This window comes from Cyprinodon tularosa, unplaced genomic scaffold (assembly GCF_016077235.1).
Source record: "Cyprinodon tularosa strain WSP-4 unplaced genomic scaffold, ASM1607723v1 ctg19, whole genome shotgun sequence".
In the NCBI taxonomy this organism is placed as follows: domain Eukaryota; kingdom Metazoa; phylum Chordata; class Actinopteri; order Cyprinodontiformes; family Cyprinodontidae; genus Cyprinodon; species Cyprinodon tularosa.
Genome location: NW_024038678.1, coordinates 2,712,620 through 2,731,038, shown reverse-complemented (window position 1 = coordinate 2,731,038; position 18,419 = coordinate 2,712,620). Strand labels below are relative to the sequence as shown.

At 37.4% G+C, this 18,419-nt stretch overlaps 2 protein-coding genes across 4 annotated transcripts; both read right to left on the bottom strand.

The window, feature by feature from the left end:
- Window positions 1-3,205: 3,205 nt before the first annotated feature.
- Window positions 3,206-4,242, bottom strand: LOC119782252 (putative nuclease HARBI1). The gene is made up of 4 exons (XM_038283140.1): window positions 4,205-4,242; window positions 3,875-3,986; window positions 3,682-3,793; window positions 3,206-3,582 (listed from the first exon to the last, which is right to left on the bottom strand). The coding sequence occupies exons 1-4, from the start codon at window positions 4,240-4,242 to the stop codon at window positions 3,206-3,208; spliced, it is 639 nt and encodes a 212-aa protein (XP_038139068.1).
- Window positions 4,243-5,363: 1,121 nt separating this feature from the next.
- LOC119782158 (rho GTPase-activating protein 4-like) lies at window positions 5,364-17,400 on the bottom strand. 3 transcript variants are annotated; one of them, XM_038282974.1, is made up of 22 exons: window positions 17,275-17,400; window positions 15,762-15,851; window positions 15,421-15,592; window positions 15,180-15,342; window positions 14,229-14,291; window positions 14,006-14,134; window positions 13,791-13,919; window positions 13,495-13,716; window positions 13,304-13,405; window positions 11,084-11,257; window positions 10,906-10,990; window positions 10,704-10,731; window positions 10,488-10,587; window positions 10,115-10,175; window positions 9,886-9,963; window positions 9,641-9,769; window positions 9,457-9,562; window positions 8,183-8,410; window positions 8,039-8,091; window positions 7,682-7,889; window positions 6,523-6,571; window positions 5,364-6,330 (listed from the first exon to the last, which is right to left on the bottom strand). In XM_038282974.1, the coding sequence occupies exons 2-22, from the start codon at window positions 15,826-15,828 to the stop codon at window positions 6,196-6,198; spliced, it is 2,481 nt and encodes an 826-aa protein (XP_038138902.1). In that variant the 5' UTR covers window positions 15,829-15,851; window positions 17,275-17,400; the 3' UTR covers window positions 5,364-6,195. The 3 variants fall into 3 exon arrangements, with proteins under 3 accessions (XP_038138902.1, XP_038138903.1, XP_038138904.1); XM_038282975.1 differs by having other exon boundaries at window positions 7,682-7,853; XM_038282976.1 differs by having other exon boundaries at window positions 7,682-7,835.
- Window positions 17,401-18,419: the final 1,019 nt, after the last annotated feature.

The following is an 18,419-nucleotide window of genomic DNA, read 5'->3' as shown; positions in this document are numbered from 1 at the left end:
CGTAGCGCCGCAAAGCACCCTGGGAAGTAACACCGAAGACACGTCATCAGTGAGAATCTTCTTCTTCTTCTTATGGGATTTTATGGCGGTTGGCAGACTTGTGAATTGTGCATTACCGCCACCAACTGATATGGAGTAAAGCAAGATAACAGGAAACGATTCACCCCCCCCCCAAAAAAAAAAAAAAAAAAAAAAAAAAAAAAAAAAAACCTGTGTAACTTAAACCAACATAATACTAAATCACATTTGCCCATATAATTTTAATTTACTCTAGGTCATCTTAACTCTGCCAGTTTCTGATGGTCCCATCGGTCCTCCCATCATACTTCCAACCATCTCCCAGTTCAAATCTTTAATGTCCAGATATTTTTCTGCAGCCTTCACTATTATTTTGATTTTTTCCGTTTTTTTTGTTGTCTGTGCAGTACAATTAATTACTTCTACCATGAAAAGAACAAAATTTGTCTTTTTAACAATAAGTGAGTCTTCATTAATTTTTGGAGATTTCTCTAGAGGTTTGGAATTTGCTGTGTGTTGAACTGTAGGTTTGGGTTTTTCTGACTGAGATGGGATCCTTTTTGCAGCTTCAGCGTAGGTTATTCCGAGCTCAAATTTCATTTTTTTAATTTCCTCAGACCTTTTGCTTGCTTCACAGCCGCGATAGGCAGCAGTATGTTCTCCACCACAATTACAGCATTTTATTTTAGCTTCTTTTCCACATTTTCCGTACTCATGTTCTCCTGCACACCTTCCACACCTCTGTTTCCCTTTACAAACTGCTGCAACGTGACCGAATTTTTGGCATTTGAAACATCTCAATGGTGGAGGATTGTAGATTTTGACATTATAGCTTATGTAACCGATGAATACTTTGCTTGGTAATTGCTCTTCTTCGAATTTAATTAGCACAGATAAACTGTCAGATCTTTCTCCGTTTCTTGTTGTTTTTAACCGTTTTACTTCTTTTACTTTTGCACCGCTTATGTTTTCCAGAATCTCTTTTTCAGAAATTTTTAGAGGAACTCCTCCAATGACTCCCCTGCTGATCTTTTTGTTCTCCATTAGGCTGCACTGAACTCTTATCCCGTCAATTTTGTTGATACGTATTGCTTTGCCTTGCTGGGCGCTGTCTCTGCAGTTAATTAGCAGGTCTCCACTGTACAGAATTCTGGCACCTTTGACTTCTCCGACAAGTTTATTGATGGTTTTTGTTAAGTGAACCGGATTCCAATTTGTAAAAGAGTCTGCCTGATTAACGACTTTGAATATGACTTTGAATTCATTTTGTTGTGCTGTGGAATGTATGGAATGATCATCACTGGATTGTTCTGAACTAGATTCCCCTTGAACTGATCTCTGTTTTTTCCGCTTTTTCTCATTTTTTGATGTTGCTATTTTCCAACCTTCATTGTCACTATTTCCCTCTTCCATCCCACAAGAATCGCTTCCTGTTTCCTCACTACTCACGGCCCAAGACATTTCTCCATAAGCAGCTTCAAAACACGCGCCATGCACCAAACGACCATCCACCGAGCCTCAAACACTTCTTGTGTCAACGTCGGGAGGCTCAGGGCAATCAGTGAGAATCGAATGAGTGGAGCCTTTTTTGAGAGTTACTTCAATTGTATCCAAAGAATTAACAATAAAAAATGTGTACACACTGTTAACGTAATTCGGGAAATATTTGGAGAAATGTCATATATCCTGGCCCTTTTTTTTGTTTGTTTTTTGTTTTTTTTTTGTCTTTGTTTAAATCTCTTCTGATTATTTATTTAAGTTAAAGTATGTCATATCTTAATGTAATTACACTCCATCATTAAACACTTATTCTGGAGATACTGTTCTATTTCTTGAGATATGTTATGTTAATATTTTGTAATTTGCAACGTTTCAATAAAAGTTTTTTTTTTTTTTTTTTTTTTAAAGCCTTTTTTGAGAGACAAAAAGGCTAATTTGTATGGAGGACCAATCATGCCAGGATTAAAAAAAATAAAAACATAAATAAATGCTCCAAAAATAAATAAGCATACAATTAATTGCCCCCCCAAAATACAATAAACAAATAAATGTTGGTAAAAATTAAATTATACGGTGAGACATGTATATATATTTAATTAGCTTCTTTGTTTATTTGCCTTTGTAGTAATTACCTTAATTATTTGTTGTCCATTATAATCTTCAACTTTATTTATTTATTACTTATTTCATAAGTACTTATTTATGTGCATGTTATAATATTTTTGTCTGGTTTATTCTTCCTTTGTATTTTTTTTTTTTACACTATTTATTTCTGTCTGTCGTTTTTACATTTCTATATGCATTTCTGCCTCATTATGAGTAGGGGTGTGTCTTAAGGGCTCAACTTCTGCCCATTGGTTGGTTAGCAGCCACCGGCCACAGTCGCAACATACATGGCTACCTACGATGAAGCTGTCAGTGAGCGGAGAAGAAGCCATCAGCTCCGGGGCTGGTCCGGGTCCAGAGCCAGCATTGTTTTCAAAAAGGCAGGAACGTGAGGTTGTTTCTGTAAAGGTGAAATCAAAGCAAAAAACTATTAAAAGTAAAGGGGCTAAATAAAGAGTAGGGTTTGGATTTTAGGTGATATTTTTCATCAAACATCAAACAATCTACACATTCACATTTATATGTGGAGTAGCTTATAGAATCCAAGTTTATATCTATAAATAGTCATTCTTATCTCTACACCCCAGAGTGTGGAAGAACAGCAGGAGGAAGGTCCATCAACTTCTGGTGCACAGATGGACACAGTTCAGTGATTTACAGTAAATGCCAGTTTCATTCTGAATTGTAGACTACATTCATGATGTGACTCTAATCTAATGTATTTTCAGTTGCCAGTTAAGGAGTTATATAGACTTCTTCTTATTAAAAAGATAGAAAAAAAAAAAAAAAAGAACTTGTATACTTGGAGCGCCAGATCCAAAAGGCAGATCTGGAAATCAACATTCTGAAACTAAAGCTACAGGTGAGTGTATGGTCACAGGTGAATTCTAGGAAGTATTGAAACTATTTTAAAATCTTTTTTTTTTTTTTTTAGCAAGTGAAGAACACCATATAAATTGCTGTGATTTTGTTTATTAATTAGTTTATTTTGTGGTTGCATTTGTATGAAATAAAGAACACCATAAATTGCTGTGATTTTGTGTTCATTTTTTTTTTGTGGTGGTGGTGGATATCATGTGTATTAGTCTGAGAAGACATTGCGGCATATCATATCCCGGACTACCCTTCCATCCTGGAAATCTGCAGGGTTGATGGGCTCTTCCTCAGGGTCTTGTAATTGTAGGGCAGGGTGTTGCTCCCCTCTAATTATGGCAATAATTAGAGGAACAACACATGCCACAATAATGTCGCAGGCCCTTTCAGGGGTTACCCTGAGGTGACGTAGGCACTGGAAATGTGCTTTCAACAGGCCTATGGTCATCTCCACCCGGGCTCTCGTCCTGCAGTGTGCCACATTGAAGCGCTGCTGTGGGCCTGGTTCAGGTTCTGGGTAAGGGGCCATAAGATTTGGTCGGCATGGGTAACCCCTATCTCCCAGCAGAAAGCCATCAATCTCTCCTGTAAGAAAGTTCACATTGCTTTAGAGCTGCATAGAAATTCCCCTGAAGTGTTTAGTGCATACATTGAAATATGTGTAAAGGATATACATTTACTTACCCCTTTCCAGTCTGTTGCTCAGGGTTGACTCCCGATAGATTCTTGAGTCATGAACAGAGCCAGGCCACTTGGCCTCCACATTTGTAATTATATGTGCAGCATCACATATGATCTTGACAGTGCAAAGAATGAGAGATGTTACAGTATTGTGGTGTAGTCTTTGACCATTAGAAACAGTAGGCTGTCAGTGTACCTGCACATTAATACTGTGGATGGATCTCCTGTTCACATAGTCCGCTTCATTTTCAGAAGGTGCAATGATCGGAATATGTGTGCCATCAATGCATCCAACCACATTCGGAAATCTTAAAGGGAATTCTAATTATTAGGTTACTTCCAGGGGTCACAGCAAGATATTCTTAACTGAATGTAATTTATCAGGTTAGCCTAATTTAAACCGATTTATACACCACTGACCTGCAATCCTGTGAAACTCCTCTTTGATGACTCTCACTGGTTTGTGCCCAGGAAACAATACAAAAATTCTCAGAAAGCGCTTAAGAGCGAGGCACACTTTCCTTACCGCTCTGCAAACATTAGCCTTACTAATATGTTCAGCATCCCCGATGTTATAAAGAAAACTTCCATTCGCAAAGAAACGTAAGGCAACGCAAAGAATCTGCTCGGATGCAAGAGCACGACCACGATGGTTGATGTTTCTGATGTAAGGATGGATGAGATTATGGATGTATCTTATTGACTGTAGAGAAAAACGGTAACGCTCAAATAAAAATGGATAGGGATATGACAAAAAATCCACTCTGGGCCTCAAAATCCTTTCCCGACGTAAATGTAACTCCCTACGAAGTAATACAGCCTCTTCGTCAACAGGATCATCCATAAAAGGACATGCCATTTCATTCCCTTTGATGCGCTCTACGTGATTGAATGTGTGCAATGAATATGTCCCCAAAGAATCAATGAGGTGTTTAAACACCACTTCCTCTTTAAAAAAGGGGAGGAGACCAAAATAAACTCTGGATTTTCTGAAGAAAACCTGCTCCCGACCAGGTTAGATTCACAGAGTAAATTGCCATGGTAACTGAGTATAAGTTACCTCTCTTTCAGGAACTGGCTTGACTTACTCTGCTTTCTCAGGTTTAACTTACCTCCCTTTCTGAAACAGAAAACCCAGTTTCCGTCATTTCAGGGTTAACAAACTCAGAGTTTTCACTTAACCTCCTTTCTGAAACAGGCCCCAGGTCCTTACTCTGAATTTTTAGATCAGTTTTCAGGGTTCCTATCAGATTTAGTGTAAAATACTAATAGGGTCACCATGGTTTTCAGCGTGTGTGAGCTGTGATTGACACTCCATCAGACGCTCCTCTGGCTGTGATTGGTTGTTTTGACTCGTCCCGAATTATTCTTTCCAGATTGAAATACAGGCAGTAGGCGGTACCAATTGAAGTAGTTTTTTTCACAGGTTACATATCACATGTACTGCTGTCTGGGCATAGGGACAGTTTTAGCCAATATGACAAAAAAGTGATTTTTAAAAACTTACAGACTTCAGCTTTAAAGAATTGTGATAAAAATGTAATGCAAATTGAGAACGTGTTATTCTTGCCATCTAGCTTTTAGTATGTTTCCAGCAGTGTTTTTCTGAATATATAAATTCAACATTATCTTTTTTTTTTGTAATGCCTATTCCTGATAACTAAACAGCAAATGAAGAGGCCAAGTAAGCTTAAAACAGGAGCATCACATTTATTGTTTTGAAAATCTAAAATAAAAAAGGTTCCAATAACAGTTTGTAGAAATTAGACTATTTTATGCAAAGGAGATCAATGTCATAGACGCACGGTTGTTTTATGAAACAGAAGAGGGAGAGATGTCCAAAGCAGGAGTTTACTACCATTTAGGTTATAAGGAATGTTTCTTTGCAGCTATTCCTGCACCTGTAGTGAAGACCATGAACTGCATACATTTTATATGATGAGGCTTATTTTGATGTTCAGCTCCTTCACATTATGAGGAGTTTGTGAAAACGCACTCAAGAATGTTGCAAAGCATTCATACCCATAAATGTATATAGTTTGAGTACCTATTTGCCTTGAATAAAAAGGAAAATATGTATTTATTAACAGACAAAAGTGGCATAATACATAACTGCCATAGCATTCACAGTTGTTTAGGATGTACTTGCATCTTATTATAAAAGATTTCATGAGAACCAGCACAGCATAACTGAAAAAATTCAGTTCAGCTGATACCAACCAACTTAAACGTTTATTTATACGCAAACATATTTGCATTTTACATCATTCATAGTTTTCATAAACTTCTGTGGATTTAAAGTCACTACAGAAAGTTGATCAGATAATTTGCAGCTAAGAGGATTTTAAGTCTTAGGTGCCTCTGAGCAGGGAACATAGTTCACTGGCTTCACATTTCTAGAAGTAGATCTGCTGTCAGAGCCATTCACACTGCCCCTTGGTGTTCATCAGCATCCTCCCTCTTCATGTCATGTGCTGATGTTGGTTTTCTCAGTCCCGCAGCTCTAAATAGTCTAGCTCATTTCCCCCTCCGTCCATTATTCTTTCCCTTTTTCTGTTGAGCCTGAGCAGAAGCAGCAGAGACAGATGCATCCTGCTGGGACCGTCTTGTAAGAAGCTCCTTGAAGACCGACTCCATATTTTGACAGACCTCCTTAAAATAAAGATTAAGAAAAAAAAAATCACACACAAGTACTGCATTTTTATATTTGTTAATCAAATTACTTCATAAGATGCACAAACATGCTCTTTAAAGATCCTCATGTAGATTCACAAAGAGTAATAATACATTCCATATATCAAGTGAAATGATTTGAAAAAAATATTTATGTACATATAAACTGACCTTATCAACTTTAACAACCAAGTCTTCTGAGGATGAGTTTTGCTGAAATCTACATGCAGACAAAGAAATCAAAAATAAAATATATCCCACTTTCTTTCATTTATTTTGAACAGTTTTTAAATAGCTAAATGAAGAAATAAAAAGGCATAAGAATAGCATGATATTCTGCACTCACCAGTATATTTAAAACACAATCTATAATATATTTCATGATTGAATTTTAAGGTAGCCATTTCCTTTGAATCTAAACTAAAATCCAACAGTTCAAACGAAATAAGATGTTTCTACAAATTATTCTTCCACATGGCAGAAAATGTACTGTCATGTGTAAGAAAGTAGTAGAAAGCAAAACAAAAACAAGAGACTGTTATGAAATGCCTGCTACTGGTTTTCTGTAATTTTTTAATTATACAAAACAATATTAAAAATGATGGTACAGAGCCTACTCAGTTAGGGCATTCTGGAATATGCATCCAAAAACTTTTAATTGTTGTTAATACAGTATATTAATGGGGGGGAGACATAGAAATGCACAAATAATTAGGTACTCAGCTAAAATGTGTTCAAATTCCATGGCTGCTATTCTTTTGGATGAAAAAAAAAATGCTGCTTCAGGGTGATCAGAGAAAGACTGGATGATGTGATGCCAACCCAGGCCATTGGCAAGAAGCCCAAGCAAAGACTCCTGGTTGAGGAATGGGCATCATTAGAAGAGGCCAGATCACAGTTTTAAAAACCATCCATTGATTGGTTTAAAGAGAAATGTCTTGGTTTGATGAAAACTATGAGTTTTCTGTGAAGCTCAAACACCAGATAGCTTAGATAGCATCTTATGGGGATTTTTCAAATAAAATGATATTGTGTGGGATCAATGATCAGTTTGGTTGCATGAAATGCTCATATTGCTTTGAGCGGAAAATATTTTTTAAATGGGCATTTAAATATGTAAACCTAAAAAAAAAAAAGAAGCTTTTGATGAACCTTATTCATTTTACACATATAATCATACTTAATGGTTTCTGTTTTGAGATGTGGCAGGATTAGAAAAAGATTTGCACAATAAAACCAAATTCAGGGATCATTTAAATATAAATGCCAGTATGCAATATTTGTTTCATTAATTTTGATTCACAAAGTAATATCAATTAGTGTTACTCACTCTTTGCGCATACAAGACGGAGAGAGGGTTTTTCTTTGCTTCAACTGTGGGCCAACTGGAATCTGCAGAGACATTTTTCCAGCTGCAGAAGGGCCACCCCCTGGTGGTATCTTGCTGTAATCCAAGCAGCCACTGCTGTTTGCTCTCGGACGTTCTGTATTTGTAGACACATCTGGACCATTACCAGCTAAAGACTGTGAGTCCAAATCTGCTTAGGAGCATGTTTTGCCATCAGAGTGTGTGTGTGTAGATATATATATATATATATATATATATATATATATATATATATATATATATATATATATATATATATAAAACATTTTGAAGTAATAAAATAAATAAAAACATTCCTACCATCTCTGTTCTGGGAATACTCCACTTCAACTTCTCCTTCAATCATAACCTCACTGCAAGAGAAATGACACTCAGATATAATTGACCAGTTTCCTGCAGGCCCTTTATATGCTTTGTGGGTTTTTACACGTTTAATTATCTCACCCGTCGTCCGGTTCGAGAGTCATACACTTTTCATATATTGGTCCTTGAACTTTGCTCTGACTGGGGAAGATGCTCTCATGCTGTAGGATGATTCCTTTCACCAGGGCATTGATCTGAGGCTGCAGAGTCACAACCTCATCATCATTTAGGCCTCTTATCAGGCTAGGGCCGAAGCACACGGCCAGGTTGTAAGGCTGCATCATATTCTCATCACTGTACTGAGAGACGCTGAGGAAATGGAAAGTTCCAGATTATTATCATTCATTCTGAGCAATACTGTTCTTAACAACTGCAAATTTAGAACTTATGAAATAATTATTTATGCCTATATTAGAATTTCTCACTTCCTATTATTTCAAAATGTTGCATTCAGTTCCAGGATGTTGTCTTGCAATATTCACACTGCTTTGTGGTCTAACCGAATTGGTAGATGGAAAATTAGCCTAATGGAAGGTGGTGGTTTTTAACTGACAGTCTTAGTTTACAGAAAATCCCCCCTTCCTCTGCCAACAGTGAGTCTGAGCACCAACTTCATCAACTTCATTCATATGGCAACCCAGGTTTTAAAGATTTCCAAACTTTTTGCAAAATAATTGAATGAATTTAAGAAAATGAATTGGTCCGTAAACATTTCCAGGAGGCCTCTGATTTTTGGACATTTTTTTTTTTTTAAGTTTTAGTCAGCAGGACTACCAGTTTTTGTCTTTATGGCAACTATTCAAAAACTACATGGAGTGAGCAGGAGAATAAAAAAGGTACTACGGTTCAGATCGAAGACTTCCAAATCTGGACTGGAGTCCTCTAATTGCAGACCCCTGTATGTCTAGTTGTATGAGAAAGGCAGTTTTTTTTTTTTTTTAGATAGTATGACACTGCGTGTGTGACGCTGTAAAACTTCTCTCCATTAGTCACTCAGATCTTTGTCTTTGACCACAGGGCCTGTGGCGAACCTTCAGTCGTACTTCGGTGTTTTTGTGTGGTTGTAAAACAAAAATTGGAAAGGCTCTACATGTCTGAACGTTTTCAAAAAGGGCCATAAAGTTCATCTGTAATAATACGCTCCTTTAACGATACAGAACTGGCAGACGACCTTTATAAGATTACATTTTATCAGCCAATACAGTGATACAAAGAGTTTAAAACCTCTAACTTAAGCTGTATTTCTTGGGCTTTTACCTTTTTTAGCTTTGTTTTCTGGTTAGAATGCAAATATGCATTAATTGCATCAGATTTTTTAAGAGGGTAAAAAAATCTGAGTATGATACAGTACTCACTGATGAAGGAAGGCAAAAAGGTATCTCATGACAACAATCACAGGCTCAGGGTAGGAGGAGACAATCGCCTTGAGCTGAGCAGCTCTTTCTGCATCATCCTTTATTTCTGAGGAAATGCAATGAAAGACAAATCAGCTGATCATCCTAAGCCAAGTTAAATGCTTCCTCTTATAGAAACGCTTACGGCTGCACTGCAAGAGCTGACTGGTGCTTTCTATAGGAAACAGAGGGTTCTCCAAACATCTGAAATAGAGCTTCAGCACTCCGGCCACAGAGTCCAAATCATATCTTTGTTCAGACAGCGGGTCCTCTCCTGTAGGGAAGATGACAACGCACTGTCCCACATTATTAACTCTCCGTGAAGAGTGAAACTATCTGGTAACTACAGATCATCCCAACAAAAACAGATACTCAAAAACACAGATCTACCTCTTTCAAATGCATCCCTCAAGACATTCACCTCCATCTGAGATCCTGGAACCCTAAAAATCCCTTCATGGTGAAGACCTACGGAGGAAACCATACAGTTTTTTGAAGCAACTTATTTTCCTTCAACTGGCATAGTATATATATAGACACACACACTGTGCATCAGGGTAAATCACTGAGAAACGATGAATGGTACTTGTTCGAGGCTTCCTTGATTTTGAACACTTACCATAAAGATTAATAAAGCGAATGCAGCTTTCTACAACATATGGAATCTGTTGTCCTGAAGCCTTAATAAAGAGCAAGAACAACAACAAAAAAAAGGTTTAGTATATAAAATATCTGAAAAACTGAAGACAGTAGGAAATATAAAAGCATTACTTGAATAAAAAAAAAAGATATCTACTGTTGATCCACAAATATTACCATGGAAAATGAAATGAGTAAAAAGATGTTTGAGTGAATTATGTTGCCAAGTAATATTCGTTATTAAATCACAAAAAATTACATATTATCATGTAAGAAAATAATGCTACCACTATCACTACCACTAGAAATATGGAAAATAGGGGTATGTGTGTGGGTGGGGGTATTCACTCTACCTTTATAAAGGACAACATGTCTCCGCTGAAAAGTTTCTGATTGTGAAAGAAATTGGCACTTGATTGATTCTTTCTGATCCGCAGAGACTTCCCAGAAAACCTGCAGAACCCATAACATAGACCCGTAAGTTTTTATTTCCCAATGAAAAATGCTTGAACTGCACAGTTTAATCTTACAATAATATTTTTTTAAAGGCCCAGAATGTGAGATTATACCTAGGCTGATGTCCATTTGATGCTTCAGCTAGGAGGAAAGAGGAGATTTATTTGAAATTAAAAAGGAACAAAAAAAGGGAACACAATTCTAAAATGTAAATGACAAATACTGTAATATTACAACAGTGCAGCAGCTGTGTAACAATAGAACATTTTGTCTGCAGTTGGTTTTGTTTTGATATGAAGAATGCAGAAGTGCTACCTTTTTCCACTGCTATCTTAAGCAGATCATGCTTAGCTTGGAGCTTTGACACCAGTGAGCCGCCAACAAGATATTCTTTTACTTTCTGCAAAACCGAACAAACAATGATTAACTAGCGTTGCAACATTTATCAGGGAAGTTTCCTGAAAGGCGTCCTAATTCTGGTCTGCAGACTCACAACCAAGTAGAGGTTTTCTACTTCCAGGAGGTTGGCCCTCCGGCGAGCCACGCTGGGTTTCATAGTCAGATTCTCAGTGCTGCCCGCCTGACTAAGACCAGTGCTGGATTCCAGATCATCATCACCAATTCCCGCCAGCAGAGAGGACTTTGCTGCTGACATGCTTTTACCAGCCTGTGTGAAAGCGGACATCGTCAGCTCTAGTGGCAGGGCATGCTGTTAAACTCAGAACAGAATATTGATAAGACAGATGTGTACAAGAAAAACAAATCTATATATGGGCCAAAATTAGAGTATGTTTTCTTGTTTCGTAAGTCAAAGTCAATGCTATTCTTGTAAACACATCCTTCCCATAACATTGAATGAGACATGCAGAAGTCTTTTACAAAAAAAGGCACAAACCTCACAAGACACTACACCATGACATTTTAAAATTAGCGACGAAAGATTTTCTTCCGCTCTTCTATCAAATACAAGGGCTTGTATTCATGTTCCCTTGAGTTTTTCAGATTTTTTCAATGTTAAAGCCACAAACTGAAACATAACTTAGAGGAATTTCATGTGACGGAGTTGTACAAAGTAGCATATCATATTAAAGTAGAAGCAAAGCGGCTACATGATTCAACCTTTACATAAAACTCACATGCAACTAACCAGCCCATTTTCAATTGTGATGTTAGGGACTGGAGGACTAAAACATTGCAGGAAGACCCTGATAAGACATAATCTTTTACAATATTACCAACATCAAAAATTGTTGTTTGGGAAGAATCTGTAATGCCTTTCACTTTGATGTACTGTTAAAGTGATATTTTAAAACATGGCAATGGCAGCACCATGCTGTGGGAACAGTTTTGTTCAGCAGTGCCACGGCAACTGTAGTTGAAATTCATCTTCCTGCAGAGCCACTCCAAACATAAGGTTAAAGCTACAAGGTCAAGGTTTATATCAAATTAGGGTTTATATCAAATAAATAAAGCTCTAATATCAGATGTGATGTTTTATCAAGATTTAACGCATCGTACAGCAAATGCGAATGCATGGAACCATTTCCCTTCAACTTTAAGATTATGAGCTTACATACGTTTGTCCAAACTTAAATACTTCTACAATGCATCTAAGCACTAAGAATCACATTAATCGTTGTGTATTTTGCTATCTGTGTGTTTTGTGCACCATTCTTCTGATTAAAAGGCTGTCTAATTCTGACAGTTGTCAAAGATATAGATACATTGGAAAGAATAAATATTCAAATGCTGTATCCCAATTTTATACTAATTTCACTTGGTAATACTAAAGGAGATTGTTTGCATATTTCTGATATTGTTAATGTTAGATTTTTGGGATATTTATTTTGCAAATTTATACAAGTCTGCATTTCTGTTGAGAAAGCATTTCTGTGGTGAGAAAAAAAAATAGATTCCGCTGCTACTCTGAAGTGGTTAATATTTGGTAAAATCTGAAATCTCTCCAGCTCAATAGGTACATTGTTTTTGTTTCGTTTCTGAGAAAGTTTATTTTGTTTCATAAAGACTGTGCAGATAACCAATAGCAACTCACTGTTCTCCCAAACTGGTTTTGGATCCAGCAGATATTCCATGAAATTGGCTTAAATCTTATTAAAAATCAAGTCTGCTCTTTGTTGCCAACACTTAACATCTATGATTTCGCCACAGGCATTTAAAAAAAAAAAGATTACTGAACTTAGAGTGCATTATTAAAGTTAGCCTTTTTACAGATCTCGTTAATGTTATCATTGTTAAATCACATTTGCATGAAGAATAGTGTTTTTTTAAACCAAAGAAGCAAAGAAATCTAAATAATTTTGTCAGAAAATACATTTTTGCAGAAAAACAGACTGTTGTGTTCTTTCACTAGATCAGAATCCAAAATTCTAGAACAAAGGAATCGACTATCGTTTTCCTTCTAGTGACGTATGTTTTATACAGACAGAATAGACCCATAAACTTAGAGAGAAGGAAATGTTTAAGTAAAATCATGACAGGACAAATGACACTAACTACAAACCTAATATACAATCCAGACCTGTGAGTGAAGATTATAGTCTTTTGTTTTATTTTTCCTATACTTTTTTCAGTTCTGAATTATTGGTGCTTTGATTACATATATATTTTCTCTATTTTATAAACGTATTAAGTTATAGATCAGTAGATCTGGAAGCAGCTACCGAGGTGCCACATTTTGGGGAATTATCTTTACCTCTTCCGTTTCTTCAGTCATAGTTTTCAGTCGAGCTTGTATCTGCTTGAATCGGGTCTCCATCTCGCACCTCATTTCACACTCTGCGCTAACTTCTGAAATCTGCAAAATGCAAGAAAGCATTGAGTCGTCTGCACTGCCTAAAGTCACATACGGACCATAGATAAAAAAACAAACAAAAAAAACAGCACCTGGTCTTCTTCATGGGGTTGGTAGGGGAAGCGGACAGGCATAGAAAAGGTATTGTAGTGGTCCTGCAGAAGGTTGTCTCTGTCTCGGCTCTGGTCAAGGTGATCCACGGCCTCTTGGAGCTGCTGCAGGCCGGTGTTCAGGTTCTGCTGGGCCCATGACCGTCTAGCCAAGTAGGCTTTTATCACCCTACCCAAAGAGAGGTGGTACCCTAAATCTGCACACTGAAGAAAACAGACTACATGAGCTGCAAGGTCGGGTGGTGCATGAAGAAAAAGGTGTAGACTGAAGCTCTTACATCTATGAGATTGGTGATGTCATGAAGATAGTATTTATTCATGGATGAGTTTGCTGCAGACAGGTTTAGCAGGTAGTCGTTCCTTGCTTTGCCACACTTCAGCTGTATCTCCTGGACTTTAAGTTGTCTCTATATAACAAAATCATTTTTAAAATTCAAACATCCAAACAAACAAAAAAAGCTTAATTTAAAAAAACATATACATAATGTATTACTTTTTCTATCAACCTCTCCAGCTTCTTAGCAGCACTCTGCTTTTGCTTTTCCTCCTGTTTCTCAGCCTCCCTTAACTTTCCCTCTGCACTGACGAACTCCGAGTGGTACTGGTGGTACGTCCGCCAAGCCTGCACATAGACACCAACATGCACTGCTTTTTTTTCCTCTCTCCTGTTTTTAGAGGAAATACAGACTGCTTCAACCAGCTGGTTTCTTCCTTACTGTTTGCAGCTCAGTGGTAACCTTGAGTAGTCCGTCTTGCAGCTGGGTACAAAGGTCTTTACTCTGAAACAGGACATGGAGACAAAATATCACAGACGGCACAAAACAAACACAGCAAGCCCTGAAATATGTCAGTATTGACACACTTTAAGTGAGCCACACAGGCCTACCTTAGTGAATTAGAAAATCAAATGTTACTTCAGTTAATACATTCAAAAGCTATTATTCAGATATGTAGCTTCTGTCATTAATAAATTTAAAGTTTTATCACTATTATTTCTCAAAATGTCTTGAATATTTAAAACCAAAAACAGCTTTGCTAAGAAAACATAAATATTGTCCAGCACTGAGACATTGCTACTATTTACGATTAGAGTAAACACAAAATATTTTCTGTTTTAAGGTGGTTTAAATGCGTAGGATCTGTTCATGTATCCCCCACAGCACTACCTCTTATTTTATATCATCTGTTAACACTTCCTGAATCTGACTTCCTGGCTCCTCTGGTCATTAGAAACGTCTGAGTTTTTCTTCATCATTTGTCTAAAAAAGGTACAGTCCTGTTCTCGAATATGATTGAAGAGTCATGCTGGATCACTATAGAGCTACATAACACAGAACCGGATGGAGTTACCGTAATGGCTAGAATAGCTTCCATTTGTGATAGAGATAAATATATAGATTAAGGAGTTTAGTCAGAAGAAGATGAAGATGCATATTTCATTTTCCACTACCTGAAGAACCTTTAATTACTATGATATCACGTTGCTGGGTTGTTTAAAAAACATAGGCCTTAAATGAAAAATCAGATAATTTCCTGAGAAAAAAAAAAAAAAAAAAAAGAACTTTGCTAAATTACTGAAATAACTTATGAATTATATTCCAAATACTGAACTTTTATCAGTGAACAGTCTCTGGTTCTGTTATAGTCCAGTTCTAACAGTACAGTACCTTTTTAGCCAGACGTTGTGTGTAATCCAGACAGTACATTATGGGCTGAATGAGGATGTTGCTGCAACTTTCTGCGAGTCCGCTGTGGTCTCTACTTTCTTGGCGGGTTTGAGCCAGGAGAGCCAGCCAGACCTGTGAGACAGAGTGAGTGCTGGGCTCCTTCCTGCAGGGGGAAAAGGTTTCAGGTAATGTTATCTAATTAACAATTTCCTTTGCACAACCATTACCATATTACCATTACCTTTTGATCCTCAAGGTGAACCTTTCTGCAAGTTTTTCCAAAGAACGGGAATATTCCGATTCAATCTCGCCTCGTCGGCGGAGGTAGTCAGTCATGTCTTGCAGTTGCTGGGTCTTCTGCTCCAGCTGCAGGTCCAGCACCTTCAGTTGGTCTACGAGCTGGCATCGCACCTCTGGAAATATTGAGGGAAAGGGTTAAAACAATAGCTCAGCTGAATCTAAAATCATTAATTCTGAAACCAATGTAGCAGGCTTTAAGAGGGATTTTTCACAAAATTGCTGGTCAAAGTTAGAATGTGGCATGATGATAGGTGTGAAAATTTCTAATCTGGCTACTTTTACCTTTTATCTGTGTATCATAGTCCACCACACCCACCCTCTCCTTTCGAAGCCTTGCATGAGAAGTCATTGCAGCTCCAATGGGATGGAATTCTGAGTCAAGAAAAATCATAATCAGAAAACATTAGAGGCCCTTCAGCTTTATTTTTTTAAAGATAGACAACATGTCAATGTGCAGACAAACAACAGAGTCTTTAGCAGGACACTTTTAAACTCCCAGTTTAGCTTTGTTGTCAATTACACTTTTTTCATAATCCTTCACGCCTGAGTGCCCACAAACCACAACCAATGTCATCCTGCAACATACTGAGAAGTCAAGAGAGCTATTTTTTTTTTCACACTGCAACACATCTCCCCCAAGCCGATGGCCCTCACCCATGCTTTTCTGAGTGGCATGCGTCTTTAAAAGCAGTTGGGCATGTGTTGCCTGCAAAGCACCACGTCAGTTGCACTGCAGGGTTTTGCAGGAGGTGCAAAATTAGCTCCCACAACATCGTAGCTTTAACCTAAAATAGCTTGGACCAAGAGGCAGAGGACTATGTGGGGATGTTTGGTTCGAAGACAACAGGTGGTCTCTGCAATGACGTTGAGGTTTACTGATGCAGTCACCAGTAAATCCCGGAAGGTTTGACTCTTTACTCGAATGACTGAATCACCACAGGGAGTCTACATTACAGTGCGTGCTGGACTGAAACCTTTTAAATATTAAAAATTTAATTGTGAGGAGAAAATATAAAAATATGCAAACTAAAAGAGTTCCATTTTAGACTGCTTTCATACAGAAACTGTGCAACAACTAAAGAATATGACAGTTCTTTAAAAATGTGACATTCACACGGCAAAACACCCCCCCCCCCCCCCCCCCCCCCCAACAATTGGGTAACCTTGTACATCAGAAAAGGGAAGAACAGGATTTTTTTCTTGCTTTGTCATAAAAACTTTGTACATTATCAGCACAACTATTCTCTCTGCACTCTTTAACTTCCCCCTTTGTTGGCCTTTTTTTTTTTTTTTTTTTTTTTTTTTAACTAAACACTTAGCTCTCTTTTCATCTAAAGCATGCTCCCTCTTCTCTTTTTAGGAGACATTTCCTTGCTGACCTACACTAATGACAAAAAGCAGAGCCATTAGCTCCCTGTTAAAGGAAGAAATGTCTTATGATTTTACAGCATGTGTCACCTTTTCCACATTTAAACCTTTCATTCTTGAACTGTATGATCACCAGTGAATCACAACTTTCATTACCTTAAACCTAGTCTCAACTTTACAACAAGTACAGCTTTATTTTTAAGTATAGCTATGCATGCATATATATCTCTACTTTTAGAAGGTACAAACGGGTACAAATATAAAATCGGACAGGGTTATAAAACGTTTACAGCCTGAGGGTTGTGTGTGCTTGCAATAAAACAATATGAGATTGGCAAGCACTTCTCATGAAAAAAAAAACAATTCTTTTTTAATTAAAGATAAATAAAGGTAAATAACAGCTTAAAAAATACAAAGATTTTTTTACCTTTAAGAGATGTGGTGACAAGCCCCCTTCTCCTGACTCAAACAACTAAATAATGACAGTTAACAGCACAGTGAACTCTACATGGTTTCACCTCCCCCTCACTTCGGACATGGATGCTTGTGGGTGGAGCAGAACTTATCTCTCTATGACTCTTTCTCTCTCTTTTTCACATTCACATACTTTCTGTTCAGCTCTGTTTCTCACCCAACCTTCATTTTGGTCACACATATAGTTTGAGGCATCAGCGTGTGATTCTGTAAGTGTGACAAGCAAAGAGAGAATCAATATAAAAAAAACCCTTTGTAAGTCAAGCCCTTCCTCTCTTTCTTTTTCATGCTGGTTCCTGAACTCTTCACACTTCAGACTTCAACTCCAATCATATTGCAGCTGTTCTCACTGATTAGTCCCTCCTCTAAGATGTGGTGTCAGCGATTGAGTGAAATCAGTAGGTAAGACATAAATAAAAGCCCAAACATACCAAACAAAACACATAAAATGTCAATATAACAAAAAAAGAAAAATGTGATGCGTTCTTTGCACAAGTGTTTAAAGGCACAGAGAGAAAACCTAAACAAGCCAAGATGCTGAACTCAGGCAAAAATGTTAACACATAGCGTTTAGTTTTTGTGCATAAAAAGAAGATTGGTACAAGAAAGAGGAAGTCAAACAGTGTGGTAGCTTGGAGACTTTATTGCCATACAGGGGGAGTTTAATGTACTACATGTCGCAAGCCCAGCCTGCTTGTAATTCACCACAGAGCAAGATCATTTGAGCCACAAAAAGTTTTGGAAATACACAGATAGACTTTTGATTTGTGCTCCAGTTCTGGCCAGCATTTTTGAGGCCCACAATCAAGAACTGAGAAAAATTTTGCTCTGTCTTCTAGGGCTACTGCAGTGTGAAGCCCGTTTCACAAAAACACTATAAATTACATACAGTACAAGCAGCAGCATGTACTGTATGTCACCATGGTGATTTATTCTGTGCAGGTTGCCTGTGTCTTCTTTTAATTCAATTCAATTCAGTTTATTTATATAGCACCAATTCACAACACGTGAATTGGAAAGATCATACACTCAAATTGATTCAAAGATTTCTATCTAAGGAAAACCAGTTGATTGCATCGACTCATTGACTCGAAGACA

Bases quoted from the DNA above. Each gene is read 5' to 3' on its own strand.
- LOC119782252 (XM_038283140.1), bottom strand. From the start codon at position 4,242: ATGCTGAACATATTAGTAAGGCTAATGTTTGCAGAGCG. The intron at 3,987-4,204 runs GTAAGGAAAGTG...ATTCCCTTTAAG, and splicing joins AGGCTAATGTTTGCAGAGCG to ATTTCCGAATGTGGTTGGAT. The intron at 3,583-3,681 runs GTAAGTAAATGT...ACTTTCTTACAG, and splicing joins GAGCAACAGACTGGAAAGGG to GAGAGATTGATGGCTTTCTG.
- LOC119782158 (XM_038282974.1), bottom strand. From the start codon at position 15,828: ATGACTTCTCATGCAAGGCTTCGAAAGGAGAGGGTGGGTGTGGTGGAC. The intron at 13,920-14,005 runs GTAATACATTAT...TTTGTTATATAG, and splicing joins TGGAGAGGTTGATAGAAAAA to AGACAACTTAAAGTCCAGGA. The intron at 10,176-10,487 runs GTAGAGTGAATA...CTCTTTATTAAG, and splicing joins ACATGTTGTCCTTTATAAAG to GCTTCAGGACAACAGATTCC.